Here is an 18,557-nt window from a genome sequence, read left to right as displayed (position 1 = left end):
TGGGGGATTAGTTCATTGGAAAAAGTTGATTAAAGTGAGGAGTTATTAAGAAATGCTTTAAACACTTTTTTTTTCCCAGAAGGAATTCAGCGAGAGGCAAAGTGATAGGCAAGGAATAGATAATTATATTAAGACAGGATGTTTGTGAGGGATACCAGTGGACAGGCAAAGAAGCTATGTTACTTTAAACATTTTATATATACTTAAAATGAATGGTTACACATAAATTAATTCACCAATATTTATGTATATATGATTTTGTTTCATAGAATGTATCTTTTTTCATGTATAAACCACACCTGTAATACATTTTCAAGAATTCCTAGTTTTTCTTTTTTTACAATATATCCTTGTAGATTATTTCGTAATAACAGTTTGTACCTCTTAATCCTTTGCCCTTATATTGTCCCACCCTCTTTGCTCTCCTTGCTGCTAACTTTTAATTTGTTCTTTATATCCTGATCCTGCTTCTTTTTGTTATATTCTTTAGTCTGAATTTTTTAGATTACCTGTATAAGTTATACAGTGTTTGTCTTTCTCTGATTTACCTCACTTGGCATAATAGCCTCCAGGTCCATCTATGTTGTTACAAATGGCAACATTTCATTCTTTTTTTTTTTTTATGGTTGAGTATATTCTATTGTGTGTGCATATATGTGTGTGTGTGTATACATATCACATTTTCTTTATCCATTCATCTATTGATGGACACATTAGGTTGCTTCCACATCTTGGTAATTGTAAATAATGCTGCTATGAACATTGGGAGTGTGTGTATCTTTTTGAATTGCTGTTTTTGTTTTTTTCAGCTATACACCCAGGAGTGAAATCGCTAGGTCATTTGGCAGTTCTGTTTTAAATTTTTTGAGAAACTTCCATACCCCTTTCCACAGTAGCTGCACCAATTTACATCCCCACCAACAGTGTTACAATGGTCCTTTTTTTTTTTTTTTTTTTTTTTTTTTTGGTCTTTTTAAGGCTGCACTCGCAGTGTACAAAAATTCCCAGGCTAGGAGTCTAATTGGAGCTGCTGCTGCAGGCCTACACCACAGTCACAGCAACGCAGGATCTGAGCCTCCTCTGCCACCTACACCACAGCTTATGGCAACCCTGGATGCTTAACCCACTGACCGAGGTCAGGGATTGAACCTGTGTCCTCGTAGATACTAGTAAGCTTTGTTACCACTGAGCCGCAACAGGAACTCTGGGCTGTTTGGTTTTTTGATGTTGATATTTATGAGCTGTTTATAGATGTTGGATATTAACCCTTTATCAGTCGTATCATTTGCAAATATTTTCTCCCATTCAGTAGGTTATCTTTTGGTCTTGTTGATGATTTCCTTTGCTGTGAAAAGGTCTTAAGTTTAATTAGGTCCCATTTATTTATTTGTGCTTTTATTTCCTTTACTTGAGGAGATAGATCCAAAAAAAAAAAAATATCGCTGGATTTGTGTCAAAGAGTGTTCTGCCTGTGCTTTCTTCTCGGAGTTTTATGGTTTCAGGTCTTACATTTAGGTCTTTAATCTATTTTGAGTTTATTTTTGTATATGGTATTCTAGAATATTCTAATTTCATTATTTTACATGTAGCTCTCCAGTTTTCCCAGCACCACTTATTGAAGAGACTGTCTTTTCCCTATTGTATATTCTTGCCTCCTTTGTCATAGATTAATTGACCCTAAGTGTGTGGGTTAAGGAGTTTCTGGTTTCCATTGCTATAAACTGGAGGGAGAGCCCAGAGAAATCTTTAAAGCAATAGGATTGCAAATTACAGGTTTTTATTATGGTTATCCTGCCCAAACCTAATTTGATAACAGTTGTTTAGTACTTCATCTTAATTTAGTTACTTCAATTTAATTTTTTAATAGAAACCTTCTTTCTTGTATTCACATTCTACTGATTGACATAATGTTTAATCAAACTACATAATTATACTACAGTTATGATTAGTTTGAACAGACTTGGGAATAAACTCATCTGACTCCTTGTAAATATCCAGCCCTAAATAGTGGGAGTAGAAAGGTGTGGTTGTACTAGAGAGCAGCTACCATCTGGAAGCATTTGTATGTCATTGGCATTAGTCATTATATTGTGCAGAGGCAATGGAGAAAATCTTTCATCAGTTAGGTAGAGGTCATTTAAGAATATCTGTATTAATCTTACAACTTTGCAAGGAAGTAATGTTATCTCCATTTCAGAAGGGAGTCCTGATTTTCTCAAGATCACACTTCTAGCTTATAACTGAGCCAGGACTGGACCTAGACCTGGTTTCCTTCTTTTTTTTTTTGTTTTTGCTTTTTAGGGCCGCACCCGTGGCATATGGAGGTTCCCAGGCTAGGGTTTAATCGGAGCTTCAGCTGCCGGCCTACGCCACAGCCACACAGCAATGCCAGATCCGAGCCTCGTCTTTGACCTACACCACAGCTCATGGCAACGCTGGATCCTTAACCCACCGAGCGAGGCCAGGGATCAAACTTGCATCCTCATGAATCCTAGTCGGGTTCATTAACCTCTGAGCCACGAAGGGAATTCCCTAGACCTGGATTATTTCAACCACAATCATTCCATAAGGCTGTGAGACCTCTCTTTTATAATGTGTGTATTTTAATTGAGTTTTACTTCATGTAGTGCCTATACTTCATGAATTACTATGTAGTCTCTAAAGTAAGAAATATTGTTTCTGGCTCCCATAATTATTTTCTCCCAGAAGATCATTAGGCAATAAGTGTTTGTGTGTGTGTGTGAGAGAGATACACATGTATATATTCTCTCCATAGTAGTCAGTTTTGTTATGGCTTTATCTGGATATTCTCTCATTTTTGTTTTCAGGTCACAGTTAATTTGGTCAGATTAGCTTTTCTCTGAGAGTATACGCTCCTTCTGATTCTCAAGAGGTACACTCCATCCCTACCTAGGAGCTTGGATTCTAGGCTTATCCAGAAAGCAAAATCTTATTAATCAGAGGTGTGTTACCATTTGTTCTTTTCTTGTTCCTTTCTTTTCTAAAGCCACAGCCCATACCTCCAACTCTCCTGATTTTTTTCTCCATGACTAACTTACATTTAATGATGCTTCTTTTCTTTTAATGATGCTATTCATCCCTAAATGAAACAGCACAGGTGAGACACAGGTTTGATGAAACTTTCACACTTTATAGATGGATAAATACATCTGCTGATGAGCCATGTCCAGTGCATATACATTCTCACAGAAGCTGTCACCTCTGCACTTACCTACTACTACTTCTCTCATCTCCTAGGTGCCTCTCAAGTCCCTATGATTGGTTTGTGTTTTCTTTCTCGAAGGCCTGTTTAAATATAGTCACTATATTGAACTTCAGAAGTGCAGAACTAGTGAGTCTTTGACACACTTCCTTGTAGAGTCAGTCTTCTGGTTTTCATACTTTTTGGCATTGTATTGTGTTTTTAAATGGAATTCTAATCCTTAAAGACTCCTTTGACAAATCCTTCTGTCAAACCGCCTCATCTCCCAGGCTCTAATAGTTTATTTTTTAAGTCACTTCATTTTGTGATCATGAGTTCTCTGCAGGCATCATGAGTTTTCATCACTGGCAGGTTTTTATTCTTTCTCTAAGTGGCTATCAGATTGTAATCTATTTAAAAAATAGAGGAACCCATGAGGAATATTAGAGAAGCCTTCATGTTTTCCACTTTCTAACTTCTACTCCAAGAACAGATTAGTTTATTGGTTAAGACTCTGACCTGAACTTTGAGGCAATTGATTTTGCAGTACTCTCTCCAAACCCATACCTTGCACAGCCTTCGTTGTGTCAGCAAATGGCTGCTTCATCCCTCCAGTTGTTCAGGCCCAAATCCTTGCACTCACACTTCATTATGATCTTTTTTCTCATGCTCCAACCAGTTTGTTTTCACATTCTGCCTGTCTTTTCTTCAAAGTATGTCCAGAATGTGATCATTCTCCCCTGCCTCCACCCCATGGTGAATGAATTAACTTCAGGAGGAACCCCTTGTGTCCATCAGCTTATCTAAGTTATAGGCCACCTACCCTGGACTTTCCATTGCTCATATGAAACCTGGACGTAAAGTCCCATTAGGAAGATGGGTCCTGCGCCACACTATCTTCTTTCACTTTTTGTTGTTGCTCCTTGTTTTGCTTTGATCCAGAGAGAGAAAAAAAAAAAAAAAAACAAGAGAAAAGTCTCAAGATACTAATAGGTTAGTGATAGTAGGAGTTAGGGCCCAAGAACTGCTTCCATGAAAAGGACTTAACTCTTGCCAGCTGGGAATCTCTGTGTTTATGCACATGTGAGAATTTGGAGAGGAGGAGGAGAGAGAAGTGTTTTTGTAAAATTCTCTTTTTTAAGTTGAAAGGCAATTTGTATAGTAGTTAGAATATAGACTCTTGAGCCAGTGAGCCTTGGTCTGAATTCTGCCAGTTGCCATGTGATACTAGGCAACTTCTTTTTTATCCCCTCCGCCCCCAGTTTTATTGAGAAATAATTGATATAGATCACTGTGTAAGTTTAAGGTGTAAGGAGTTCCTGTTGTGGCTCAGCAGGGTAAGGACCCGACATGGTTTCTGTGAGGATATGGGCTGAGTCCCTGGCCTCACTCAGTAGGTTAAGGATCTGTCGTTGCTGTAAGCTGCAGTGTAGTTCGAAGATGTGGCTCAAATCCTGTGTTGCTCTGGCTGTGGTGTAGGCTGGCAGCTGCAGCTCTGATTTGACCCCTAGCCTGGGAACCTCCACATGCCACAGTGCTGCAGGAAAAAAAAAAAAAAAAGTTTAAGGTGTATAACATGATGGTTTGATTTCATACATTGTGAAATGATTAGCACAATAGGTTAACATCCATCAACTCATATAGATACAATAAAAATAAAGTTCTCTTCCTGTGGTGAGAACTCCTAGGATATACTCTCTTAACAAGTTTCCTGTATATCATGTTAATTTTAGTAATCATGTTATATATTAAATCCCTAGCACTTACTTATCTAATAACTGCAAGTTTGTACCTTTTGACTACATTCCTCAAATTCCCCCTACCTTCATCTACCACCTCTGGTAAGCACAAATGTAATCTCTTTTTCTATGAGTTTTTTGTTTTGTTTTACATTCCACATGTAAGTGAGATTATATAGTATTTGTCTTTTTCTGTTTGATCGAATTCACTTAGGATAATGCCTTGAAGGTTCATCCTTTTTGTTACAAATGGCAGATTTCCTCACTTTTTACAGCCGAAGAGCATTCCACTGTAAATATATACCGCAACTTCTTTATCCACTTGTCCATTGATGGGCACTTGTTTCCACACTTTGGCTATTGCAAATACTGCTTCTATGAACATTGGGTACAAATATCTTTGTGTGTGTATTACTATATATATATATGTATTTTTTTTAATTAAAGTGTGGTTGATTTCAAGTATCTTTTTGAGTTAATATTTTTATTTCTTTTGGACACATTCCCAGAAGTAGAATTGCTGAATCATACGGTAGTTCTGTTTTTAATTTTTTGAGGAACCGCCACACTGTTTTCTGTGGTGGCTGTAGCTAGGGAAATGTTTCAGTTGCATTTTTTGAGATGGGGATAAAACTAGCATTTGCCTCACCACATATGGTTATTGTGAAGATTAGGTAAGTTAGTACCTTTAAAGCAGTTAAACAACCTTAATACATAGTAGGTGTGCATTATGTAGTTTTTTTTGCCTAAGCCAGTTTTCAAAGTAGCATTGTGAACCTTAAAATTCCTGCGGCATAAGGAGCTAGAAACACGTTTATGATGAACCATATCTAGGAGCCCCATTTCCATAGATTGGAGCTCTCCTTCCTTGTGCAGTAGGGAGCTGTTTAAAGGGACAGTGGCTAGACATGAAGTGCATTCAACTCCATAGAGTCACCATGCTTGGAGTGAGTCTTTAATCCTTAGTATTTTACCATTTAATCCGATAAATAAAGCAACAAAAAACCCTTTCTTTTCCTCCTTTCCCTGCAACAGGGTGGTTCACGTTTGGGTGAAGACAGTGGAGTTTGTTTTCAGAATGAGAACAGACTAGTCTGTCAGTCGGACTAGTCTGTAGTGTGCATTTCATAACTGTGACTGCTCTTAGATTTCAACTAGACCTTTCATTGGAATCAGATAGACCTACCCATGAGGGAGAGTCACTATCAAAGTTGGTGTTCTCTCGTCAATATTCTTCTTATAGAAGCCCCATCTTAACTGCTTCTCAGTAATTTACTGTTCATTAATGTTCTTTCTTTTTTCTTTTAAGAAACATTTTAAATTATCTTTTTTTTTTTTCTTTTTTGGCCGCATCTGCGGCATATGAAATTTCCCTGGGCCAGGGATCGAATCCAAGCCACAGCTTCGACTTACACCACAACTGTGGCAATGCTGGATCCTTAGCCCACTGTACCTGGCTGGGGATTGAACCCGTGCTGCTGCAGAGACAAGGCTAGAGCCTTAACATACTGTGCTACGGTGGGATCACCTAAATTTATTTTGTAATTGAAGTATTATTGATTTACAACCTTAATGTTCTTTCTAAACCAACATCAAGAATATGTAAACAAGGGAAGCAGCAATTAAGTGACAAAGAATGAAGTATCAGGGCTCCTGCCTGTTGAAAATTGTCCAGCAGCATGGGATAGAATACACCAAGCCAGAGGCTGGGGTAGTTTTTTTTTATGGCTGCACCCCAGCATATGTAAGTTCCCAGGCCAGGAACTGAATCTGAACCACAGCTGTGACCTATATCTCAGCCACAGCAACACTGGATCCTTCAACTTACTGTGCCAGGCTAGGGATCCAACCCATGCCTCCACAGCAACCCAAGCCACTGCAGTTGGGTTCTTAACCCACTGTGCACAGTGGGAACTCTGAAGCTAGGGTAGTTTTAATCAGTTTTTTTTTATCCAACGCTTAGCCAATTGACCAACTTTTCTTTTCCTCACTATCTCTCTGTGCTTCCGTATTTGTTTGTTTATTTTCCAGTTCTTCTACCCTGGATTTTTTTTTTTTTTCTCAGCCATGTCTATTGTCCTTCCCCTACTGCATTTTACTATGTTTCTATCTGTATGTTGTGGAAGAGAAGATAATTAAACCTTTATATTCTAAATTAGAAAATGTCCTAAATCCTCCTTTTTCTCTCAGGATAGATACTGCCTTCAACTAAGGAGCACTGTGAACTTCTAGTGTACTGGATGAGCTATTGCTGATGGGATCAGTTTTCACCCTGGAACTGTCCCTGGCATTGCAGGATGGTTAACATCCCTGGCCTTAGTACCAAGTGCCAGGAGCATATTTCCAGTCACTGGGACCATCGAAAATTCCTTCACACATTTCCAAACACCCCACAAAGCAGTGGTGGAGCCTCTAGATTAGAACCACTGCTAGCTAGGCAAGTAGAAGCATAGCATCCCAACACTGGGTTTGGCTGCTTATCATCTCCTCTTCTTTACAATTTGATAGAACAACTTAATTCCCAAAGTTTTTACGTTTAGAGAAAACATATTTGAGCCATTAGATCAGTGCCATTTAGACTGCACCCATCACTTTTCACTTTTCAGAATTCAGGATGTTAGGAAAACCAAGATGTTTATTGGTAGATTTTGTATACGCATAAAAATAAAATTGTGTGTGTGTCTGTGTGTGTGTGTGAACTAGCTTAAGGAAAATAATAGGCTTTTGTAAAGCTACTGGTTTATGAAATGAGTATGTGAAAATGAGTTGTAGCTTTCTCAAAGTGTATTCATTTTTAATTTAGAGGGTTGAAGTATATCTTTTTAAAGTGAATTTTTAAAATATAGTACAAAATGCACACACGCTTGCACTAAAAATCTCTTATAATAATGATTTGTAAATCCTCACATTGAGTATAATGTTTTAGCTTATTAATGTTATACAGATAATTAAGCTATAAATTTCTTAATTCTTTTATATTCCAGAGAAATAAATTTGAAGAAAACCGGGCACAGGCTCAGCAAAACCAAACAGAAGAGAAACAGAAAAAGAAAGCCAAAACAGCACAGTCCTGGTAAAATCATGGAGGAAAACTCAATTGAAACCTTAAGTTACCTCACACCAGGAGATCAGGACCCACGTCAGAGTGAAGAGGAAGACTTAGAAGACACCAAAAGAGAATTAGAGTGTTCCTTAACTAGTGCTCTGAGAAATGAAGTAGGAGATTTTGTGAATGGCCATAAAGATGAAAGATGGGAAAACATAATTTCTGAAAACAGTTTGCCAAATGTTACGTCTGTCGTTGAGTTGGACGATGCACCAAAGAAACCCCTCCCCAAGGAAGAGGATGACTTGTTTCTAAGTTTGTCATTGATGCCAAATGAAAGCTCTGTTTCTTGCCCTACAGTGACTCAAAGTCTTTCCTTCGTAGCAAGTGATGCCTGCTCCGGCACAAAGGTAGAAAAGCACATTGAACGTCGGGATATCACGGCATTAGACATCCAGAACCGATGTATCGAAACCCCATGCTCAATTATGCAGAAGAGAGAGACAATGGATAAGAGTCTCCTGAATGAAACAATTCTCTGCCCACCATATGGATCCAGAACTTCAGATAAAGTTTTAAGAAAAGAACAAGACATAAATACAACTAAACACAATTATTGGGCTGTTTTCTCAAATGACTTATCTGATGAAGAATTACCTTTGGGCTCTGAGAGACAACCCTATTTTGGTAGCTGGCCTGAGGGACCTCATAAGTTTGTGTATGAACAGAGACCTAAGAAAGAGAGACGGCAAAAGCTGGCTTCTCCTGACAGCAGGGAGCAATTGATTAAATTGATCTCCACTTCTGAAGGAGTGTCAGAGCCAGGAAGCAGTACAGAAACATTGATAGAAGAGAAGCTATTGATAGAAAATGAAGATTTGTCACCTCCAACTGAGAATATAGACTCAATCATAGGAACAGAGACAAATCTCTGTAGAAGCTACTTCCTTCAACTGGATGTCCTAAGGAGCGCCTTACACTCAACGAAGAATAAAAAAAGGGAGCAGAGAGGGATTTTCATGTTGGCACCAGACTTAAAATTACTGGGACAGAGTTACGTCAGTGCAAAAGAAAGGGAGACATGTGACTTGTTAACAGAAAGCCGTGGAATAAACATTTCTTTGGAAGAAGAAAAAGGCAGACTTTCAGAAATAAGTAATGAAGATGAGACTAAGCAGAAACATACGACTTTCAAACATCATTCATCATGGTTTTACTTTGACGTCGTCAAAGATTCTCTTCTAAATGTTGGTGGACAATTTTATTCTCATTACCTGCTGTTTAGTAGACTAAGGCACTCTGTGTATTTTTACAAAAACCCCATTCCTTCTCTTATCTTGCAGTATACATCTATCTTTTGGAAGATATCTTTTACAAGCAAGAAACCAATTTTGACTTTCAACTCTCAAACAAGAGTAAATGATACATTAAGTGATGTAAAATTTCCTTCTTCACAGATTTTAAGTAGCCAGACTGATACTTCATACTCTTTTAGGGTCACTTCTGATCTTCCCTTTTTAAACGAAAGGCTTGGCGAAAAGCTCGAGACAAGGGAAGAACCTAAGCCATTACACTTCTTACAAACTGAGGATAACCAAGATTTAACAAGCACTGACTGCTTTGATTCCCTTCAGCTACCATTATCACAAGAGTTTGCCTTTCAACTAGTAAAGCTTTTTGGATCTCCCGGAGTTCCAGTGGGTAAATTGTGTTTATTTGCTACAAATGGAAAGTCCAATTTAAAACATGCGAGTAATTTTTGAGGTGTTTCCCCCTCATGTTAGTGACCACAAGTGGTTAATTGACCTTGTGTGCTTTTCAACAGTAGAAGTGGAGGATGCGTGGCAAGTGGTGTTTGATGGAGTCCTGCCTCCCACCCCCCACCTCCACCACCAGTTGTCTAAAATGTCTTTGAGCACGCTGAATACTTAGACTCTCAATTTCAATAGAGAGCGGGAAGAACAAACAGTGAGACAGGCAAACAGTGGTTATGTAACAAATAGAGATGGACTGCCTTTTTTTTTTTTTTTTTTGTCTTTTTGTCTTTTTCTAGGGCCGCACCTGCAGCATATGGAGATTCCCAGGTTAGGGGTCTAATTGGAGCTGTAGCTGCCAGCCGACACCACAGCCACAGCAACGCAGAATCCGAGCCACATCTGCAACCTACACCACAGCTAACAGCAACGCCAGATCCTTAACCCATTGAACATGGCCTGGGATCGAACCCACACCCTCATGGTTCCTAGTCAGATTCGTTAACCACTGAGCCATGATGGGAACTCCATGGACTGCGTTTTTAATTTTTTAAATCTTTCTGCTTTCTACATTTCCCATGTTTGGCACGTGACTCTTTCCTTTCTCATTCACTATATGGTTCATTGATCTGAGAATAGTAAAAGGAGGTGGGACAATGAAAATTAAATGATGAAAAAATCCAAAAACAGTTGAATTTAATTTTTAAGGACTGAGGAGAGTACTGAAAAATGTTAGGATTTTGATTGACTTGAATGATTCCTTTGGGCTCCTAGGCTTGTTGTTTTTGGAAATGAAAATTTCACCTGTGAATTAAAAAAGTGAAAATACGATTTTTAATATTCAAAATAAAATTCTAAGTAAATTTCTTCTAAATAATATGCCTATTTAAGATTCTAGATAGGAGCTCCTATTGTGGCTCAGCAGTAACAAATCTGACTAGTATCCATGAAGACATGGGTTCGATCCCTGTTCTTTCTCAGTTGGTTAAGGATCCGACGTTACTGTGAGCTGTGCTGTAGGTCACAGACATGGCTCAGATCTGTCATTGCTCTGGCTGTGGTGTAGGCCGGTAGCTGTAGCTCTGATTTGACCCCTAGCCTGGGAACTTCCATATGCCATGGGTGTGGCCCTAAAAAGACAAAAAAAAAAAAAAAAAGATTCTAAATATCTTAAAGAGGAAATGTAGCGCATATCGAGCCTTTCCTTATCTCTAAGTCAACTGCATGTCTTAATGATTTCATGCAATTGCATGTATCCCCTTCTTTGGGGACAGAAGCTGATAAGAACCAAGGAATAAATCTCCAGTCCCTGCATCCTGTATCTCCCTGATAATATTTTTCTTCTATACCCACCAGGGGGCTTGGTCTTCTCGCACAGCTTATCTTCCAGAGTTCTTTTTTATTTTGCCCTGAACTTCTGCTGTTCTGTTTAAACTTAGTCTACTTAGCTTAGAGCCAGGATTGGCTAAGTTTCAGAGTCAGGGGAGTCCCAGCTATTAACTTGCTCTGGCATCATGTTCCTCGTTTTTGTAAACTTGGTGAATAATCACATCTTAACTGTTCGCTGCAATTTTCTGTCCTACTAGATGCACCAAAGAAACATACTAATGTAAAATATTAAGTTGTGTTAGCTTTGGAAATTTTAAAAAAATAATGGAAGTCATTTTAGGTCAGGAATCTTAGTTCAAGGTCCATATTTTGAAATTGTATGCAAAATTTTTTGTGTCATTTTGTGCAAACTTTTCTGGGAGAAAGTCCATAGATTTTATCAGCTTCTCGGGGATGTCCATGACCTAAGATTTAACAATCACTGCCTTAAATCAGCACCAGAAAGCACAAAGGCACTAGTGGAAATAGATTCTAAACCTCCTCCCTTGAATGTACAATACCATTGTAATCAACAGTAATGATCCAGCATCCATTAATTAAGCTTTGGAAAGCTTTTTAGAGGAAATAGACCTCATTCATCAAATAGCTTACCTTCTAAATGGGGAGACAAGGCTAACACAAAACAAAATTATTGCCCATAGAAAATATAAATGACAAGCATATGAATATTTTATGAGTCAGGTTGGCCACACGAAAGGGATTGTTGAAGAGAATATGGGTTTATGGTTTTGTCTGGGATGGCTCCATATCAGAGGGAATTATAAGTGGTGCTTTTACAAATATGACTTAAAAGAAAAGCAGAAGAAAGAATTTCACATTTGGAAATGGTATATGCTTAAAAAAAGAGAGGAATAAACTGTAAGTGGAGGCTGTAAACCTATTTGTTTGCTTAGATTGGACAACTCTGGTGTATCTTTGGCCTTATAAATAAGATGGGGAACTCAAATGAATTCTAGTATTGGGAGTTTTGCAGACACAGTGAGATTATATTAGTAGAGCCATACATAGGCCTGAAGAAACAAAACTACCCATGTTTCTCGGCATATGTGAGTGTGGGGAAGATATTTTGTATGGTTTGGTATGGCTGGTAGGTATAGATAGATGTTTGCACTTGCTTATGAGCATTGTAATTGTAAGGATTTCTTCGCCCAGATTCTCTGAAGTGGAGGGAGCAATTTGCAGGAAGACTGCACTTTGTGCTTGCAGTGTTTTACATAAGTCACAGGAAAGGATGACTACCCAAATTTCATGCCTTGTACAGTACCACTTGAAGCCTGATGTGTATCTTTTCATACTTACCTGAGAATGTGAACAATGATACATGTCACTATACATATAAACACCATAAGCATTTTTATTTAGTCTGGATAGTGTTTACCAATAGAGAGCTGAGATTCACTCCTGCTTTCGCTCTCACTGAAGTATCTTCAAAACCAGGCTTTTATCATTATGATGGTCTAGATAGCATGTTTGTATATCTTCACATTTAGGGTAAAAAATATAACATGAGAGATGAAATTTGTTCTCTCTCTCTCTTTTTTTTTCACCCCTCAACAGAATCTTTGTTGCCTGATGACTACGTGGTTCCCCTTGACAGGAACACACTGAAGATGATCTATTTGCAGTGGAAGACATCAGTAGAGGTACATTTTTGTGGCTTTCAAAGAAGACCTTCTCTAACTAGTTTAATTATTATTAATATTTTACATTTTTTTTAACAATTTTCAAGGTTACTTTCCATTTACAGTTATTATAAAATATTGGCTATCTTCCCACATGTTATATAATACATCCTTGAGCATGTCTTACCCCCAGTCATTTGTGCCGCCCACTTCCCCACCCCCATTTTGCCCTCCACCATTGCTAACACTGGTTTGTTCTCTATATCTATGAGACTGCTTCTCTTTTGTTTTATTCACTGGTTTGTTGATTTTTTTCAGGTTTCACATAAAGTGAAATCTATATAATATTTTTCTTTCTCTGACTTATTTCACTTAGCATAATGTCCTCTAACTGGTTTCTTAAAAAAAAATTGATAAAACCTGTACATCAAATGTAACATAAAAGGCTACATGCCTTGTATTAAATAGAGGAAGAATGTATGTGGATAGGTGAATAATATGTGTGTTTCTTCCAGTTAGTCCTACAGAGAAGGTTGCATTTAATGCCGTAACTTTGTTGTAGTGTAGGCTGGTGTAAGGACCCACTGTTGGTGACTGAGATGCCTGTTTTAGGAGAGTAGTTTATTCTTTACATCTGTCTCCTGTTCAGCCCTCAGTCTTACCTTGGTTTTTTGTCTTTTGATCTTTTTAGGACTTCACCTGCAGCAAATGGAAGTTCTCAGGCTATGGGTCAAATCGGAGCTGCAGCTGCCAGCATAGCTCACAGCAGTGCAACACCAGATGTGAGCTGCATCTTCGACCTATACCACAGCTCATGCAATGAGTGGGGCCAGGAATTGAACTCGCATCCTCATGGATGCTAATCAGGTTCATTACCACTGAGCCACAATGGGAACTCCCAGTCTTATCTTGTTATGATGGAGTAACAGCTACAAATTGGATTTGTATTTACTTTACTTGGAAGCACCTCATTATTGGTATGTTCTGGAGGTCCATGATTGTTCTGACAGACTGTTAATTTTCTGATAGCTGGAGGAGGATTGGCTGGGAAGGTTAGAAAGGTAACAGAAACTCTGGGAAATGTCAGTACTCTATGAATAATGAGAAGAAGGTAGCTGGGATTCTGTTTACATTGGTTGATAATGATTTAAATGTACCCAAAGGCAATGCTGGGGGTACATTTTGAAATAAATGATAAAATCAAGGTTTAATGAAACATTACAGAATTATGTACTTCAGGATAGTAGGTTTTTTTTTTCTTTTTTTCAGGGCTGCACCGCGGGATATGGAAGTTCCCATGTTAGGGGTCCAATCTGACCTGCAGCTGCCAGCCTGTGCCTCAGCCACAGCTACAGCCACGCCAGATCCAAGCTGCATCTGTGACCTACACCATAGCTCTTGGCAATGCCAGATTCTCAACCCACTGAGCAGGGCCAGGGATCAAACCCGCATCCTCATGGATACTAGTCAGACTCATTACCACTGAGCCACAACGAGAACTCTATAGGTATTTCTTAACTGTTCATATAGACACAGCTGTGGAAAAAGTAGATTCATTTGTGTGCCCAGATAATAAAACCAAATATATTTTTTCAAATTTCTTATTCCTCCTCATTTCTCTGGAGACCTTATCGCTACCTAAAGACACATGTACACCCAATACTTTAACATTTGTGGTTATTATGTTTCTTTTTTTCATTTTGGGAGTGTTCCTATGTTAAATGATGGTGCAGACCTAACCTCAATGCCAAATATTAATCATTATTATATGTGTTTTAATTGTAATTTCTAGAAAAGACAGAAGAAGATTGGTTAAAAAAAATGAGAATTCCTTGAACTGTAAGTACAACTTATTCCAGAGACCCCTGTATGATCAGAAGGAAATGGATGTTGACATTATGTGGTTGTAATTGCTCATATGTACTACAATTGAAGAGTAAATATTAAAAAATGTAGTCTGTTACCATAGCAACCCTGTGTGCTATTGCACGTGCAATTTTTTTATTTCCGTTAAATGTAGCTCTTTTTGTGAAATACCACAAGCTTAGATTATTGTCACTAAATTTATTTTCTAACTTTATTGGTTACAATATATCTTAGAGCATTCTCGCAACACACAGTTTATAGGGGATTCCCCCCACCCCAGATTGATATGTGATAAGGGCTGGGAATTAGGGATATAGATTATATTTAAATATTAAAATATTCTCTAGGAAAAGAGGTAAAATATGTACACAAACTCATATTTTAAACTTGACATCAAGCTGACATTAAAATAACACATTGCGCTTTTTTTCAAATGCTTAAATTATGAAATAAACACAGCTGCTACGATTTCAGTATATATATATGTGTTTGCATTTGATAAGAATTGAATGTACTCTGCATTACCATATGTTTTCTCTTTTCATTTAAACTTTTACTTCTAAGAGTATTCTGTGTTTCCATTTCCCAACTAGCTAGAAATATACCCAGTAAAAATATTTTTGTTTGTTTTAAACATGGTTCTGCTGAAAGAAGAGGGAAGAGTCTAAAGATTTGGGAGAAGAATTTAGTGATTTGAAGGGACCACTAGAGAATGTGGTATAGGAGTTCCCATCGTGGCGCAGCGGAAACGAATCCGACTAGGAAGCGTGAAGTTGTGGGTTTGATCCCTGGCCTTGCTCAGTGGGTTAAGGATCTGGCATTGCCGTGAGCTGTGGTGTAGGTCACAGACTCAGCTCAGATCTGGCGTTGCTGTGGCTCTGGCCTAGGCCGGCGGCTACGGCTCCGATTGGACCCCTAGCCTGGGAATCTGCATATGCTGCAGGTGCGGCCCTAAAAAGACAAAAGACTAAATAAATAAATAAATACATAATAAAAAAAAAAAAAGAAAATGTGGTGTAAATATAGTAGGGGTAGACATAAGAGGCTCTGAGGAATTCCAGAGAAAGAAGGTGAAGAAATTCATTCATTTGTTCAACAACTGTTTATTAAGTTGCCTCAATTAAGACATTGTTCTCCACACTGACGATACAGCAATGAAAGCAGTCCTGCCCTCATGGAGTTTATGTTAGGACTGAAGTTAGGAAGGGAGTGTTTTCCTTTCCCCTCAGTGTGACACCAGTGTAAGCAGCATGCAATGAGCACGGGTATATTTGGCTGTAGCCAATTCCAGAGGCTTTTCTATCTGCTAATTTTGTGTCAAGGACACTTTCTTATCATACTTTTGATTTTTCTGTTCATCTTCTACATTCATGCTAAACTAACTGCCCTCTGTGAGCTTCACAGATCGGTCGTCCCTAATTATTAGTCTTCTTTTGTTGGGGGATTTTATGAGTGTTGTGGCTACGTACAGATTTTTTATAATTAAAATGAGAATGTTCCTCCTGGTTTTGTGTCTGGCATAATGACCAGTGGGCCTCAGGGGATAAACAGAAATTTATTTTTTTATTTTTTTTGTCTTTTGTTGTTGTCGTTGCTATTTCTTGGGCCGCTCCCACGGCATATGGAGGTTCCCAGGCTAGGGGTCGAATTGGAGCTGTAGCCACCGGTCTACGCCAGAGCCACAGCAACACGTGATCCGAGCCGTGTCTGCAACCTACACCACAGCTCACGGCAACGCCGGATCGTTAACCCACTGAGCAAGGGCAGGGACCAAACCCGCAACCTCATGGTTCCTAGTCGGATTCGTTAACCACTGTGCCACACGGGAACTCCAATAAACAGAAATTTAGAAAGCGGAAACTAACAGGAGAATTTGGTTGACTCTCTGGGAGTTGCAAATCTTTGTCTATTTCAAAATCATCTTCCTGCTGGTGGCCAGGGTGTTCATATTGCCTCTCTCCTTTCAGGAGGTAGAGCAGAGTGCTGGGAAGAGAACAGATTCCCATCTTGATGCCAATGCTGACTGGCTAGGTGACCTTCACCAAATTTCTCTCTCAGAGCCTTAGTTTCTTCACCTTTATAGTTTATAATACCAACCTGTCATGGGGATATGAAATGAGAATTAACTTGTGCAAAGCTCTTAGCATAGTGCCTGAAAAATAATGTGCTCTTAGCAAGGGTTAATTCTCTTCCCCTTAGTACCTTTGTGGGTTACAGCGTCGTGTTTGAAATGCCCCTGGCAGAAAAGAAATTGTGTTAGTAAGGAGAGCAGCATACGGACTTAATAAACTTAACACATTTGCATGGATTAAGTTATATTTATTATTGACTTTACAGGGTAAATAGCGGGATCATGAGGGAATGGGACATAGACCTGGTTTTGATTTAGAGACGGCAGGTTGGGCAAAGTCAAGAGGACAGGTCTGTGAATGAGACAGGAACAGGCAGTGTGTGGGAACCGTGGGGACGGTGGGAAGTCCTAGGTGCATGGGGAAGGGGTGGGAGTGGGAGGCATAAATAGGTCAGGAGTATGGGATACTGACAACAAACTCCATTCATGTCACCATTTTGTCTGGACTTGTCTGGGCTTGTGTTTGATTGTAGTTGAAGTCTGCATCTTGCTGGTACTGTCGAAGATCCTAACATCAAGAGAGAGTGCTCCGTACAGACCCAAAGGATTATTTACAGCGATATACTCATTGGATACTGAAACTGGTATAAATGATCTGTTCAGCCATTCTTGATCAGTTTCCTGAATACTAATAAAAAAAACAACAAAAGAGGTAACAACTTGAACATTTTATTCTCTAATTTTGAAGATATTTGCCCTACTTTATTTTATGAAGCAAATAAGGCACAGAAAACTTGAGCAGCTTATTTTAAAAACTGCATCAGAATAGAAGGGTAGCCCTAAATCCAAGTATGGGGTCTGTGATTCCACTTCTGGAATTCTGAAATCGAAAAAGTACTGGAAGCCAAAAGTTGTTTTTGTTTGTTTCATTTGTTTCTTAAATGTTTGACATTAAAACTAAGTTGCTATTTCACCACAGAAATATTAATGTGTTTAATTACTAGGGGCTGCCCTAGACCCACTCAGAACTTTCTGAATTCTGAAACATATCTGACTTCAAGGATTTTGGTTAGGGATTGTGGGACTTGCACTATACTACAGGTAACTATTATTTTTATTGTTATTACTTTAGTTTAATTAAACTTCAAATATTAAAATTCATATTTGCAAAGTATAAATTAAGAAGTGACTGGAGTGCCTGTCGTGGCTCAGTGGTTAACGCATCCGACTCGGAACCATGAGGTTGCAGGTTCCATCCCTGGCCTTGCTGCATGGGTTAAGGATCCGGTGTTGCCATGAGCTGTGGTGTAGGTCACAGACACGGCTCAGATCTGGCATTGCTGAGGCTGTGGTGTAGGCCGGGCGGCTATAGCTCCGATTAGACCCCTAGCCTAGGAAACTCTACATGCCATGGGTGTGGCCCTAAAAAGATAAAAAAAAAAAAAAAAAAAAAGTGACTACTCACTGTTTAATATGTAGGCATTTACCTAATCCTTCTTTCAGAAAGGGACCTTTGCCTGGCTTATTTTACCTCTTCCTCCTCCTCCTAGTGTTTTATCTTCTCCAGAGAATAAACCCCCAGGCTTCTCTAGAGGGCAGACAGCTTCCTCTGGGGATTTTTTTTTTTTTTTTTGCTTTTTAGGGCTGCACCTGTGGCATATGGAAGTTCCCAGGCTAGGGGTCGAATTGGAGCTGCAGCCGCTGGCCTACACCACAGCCACAGCAACTAGGGATCTGAGTTGCGTCTGAGATCTACACCACAGCTCAAGGTAATGCTGGATTCTTAACCTACTGAGTGAGGGCAGGGATCAAACCCACAACCTCATGGATCCTCGTCAGGTTCGTTAATTGCTGAGCCACTAAGGGAA

At 39.0% G+C, this 18,557-nt stretch overlaps 1 protein-coding gene across 1 annotated transcript in view; it reads left to right on the top strand.

Moving 5' to 3' along the window:
* N4BP2L2 (NEDD4 binding protein 2 like 2) overlaps positions 1–17,661 on the top strand; it is a 106,758-nt gene extending 89,097 nt beyond the window's left edge. Inside the window, 4 exon segments of the mRNA XM_021065179.1 lie at positions 7,926–9,688; positions 12,688–12,773; positions 14,545–14,591; positions 17,223–17,661. Coding sequence (XP_020920838.1) covers positions 7,926–9,688; positions 12,688–12,773; positions 14,545–14,568 — 1,873 coding nt within the window. The 3' untranslated portion in view covers positions 14,569–14,591; positions 17,223–17,661.

The sequence above is a fragment of the Sus scrofa genome, chromosome 11, assembly GCF_000003025.6.
Source record: "Sus scrofa isolate TJ Tabasco breed Duroc chromosome 11, Sscrofa11.1, whole genome shotgun sequence".
In the NCBI taxonomy this organism is placed as follows: Eukaryota; Metazoa; Chordata; class Mammalia; order Artiodactyla; family Suidae; genus Sus; species Sus scrofa.
The sequence above is the reverse complement of the archived record's forward strand: the minus strand, read 5'-3'. Positions and strand labels throughout refer to the sequence as shown.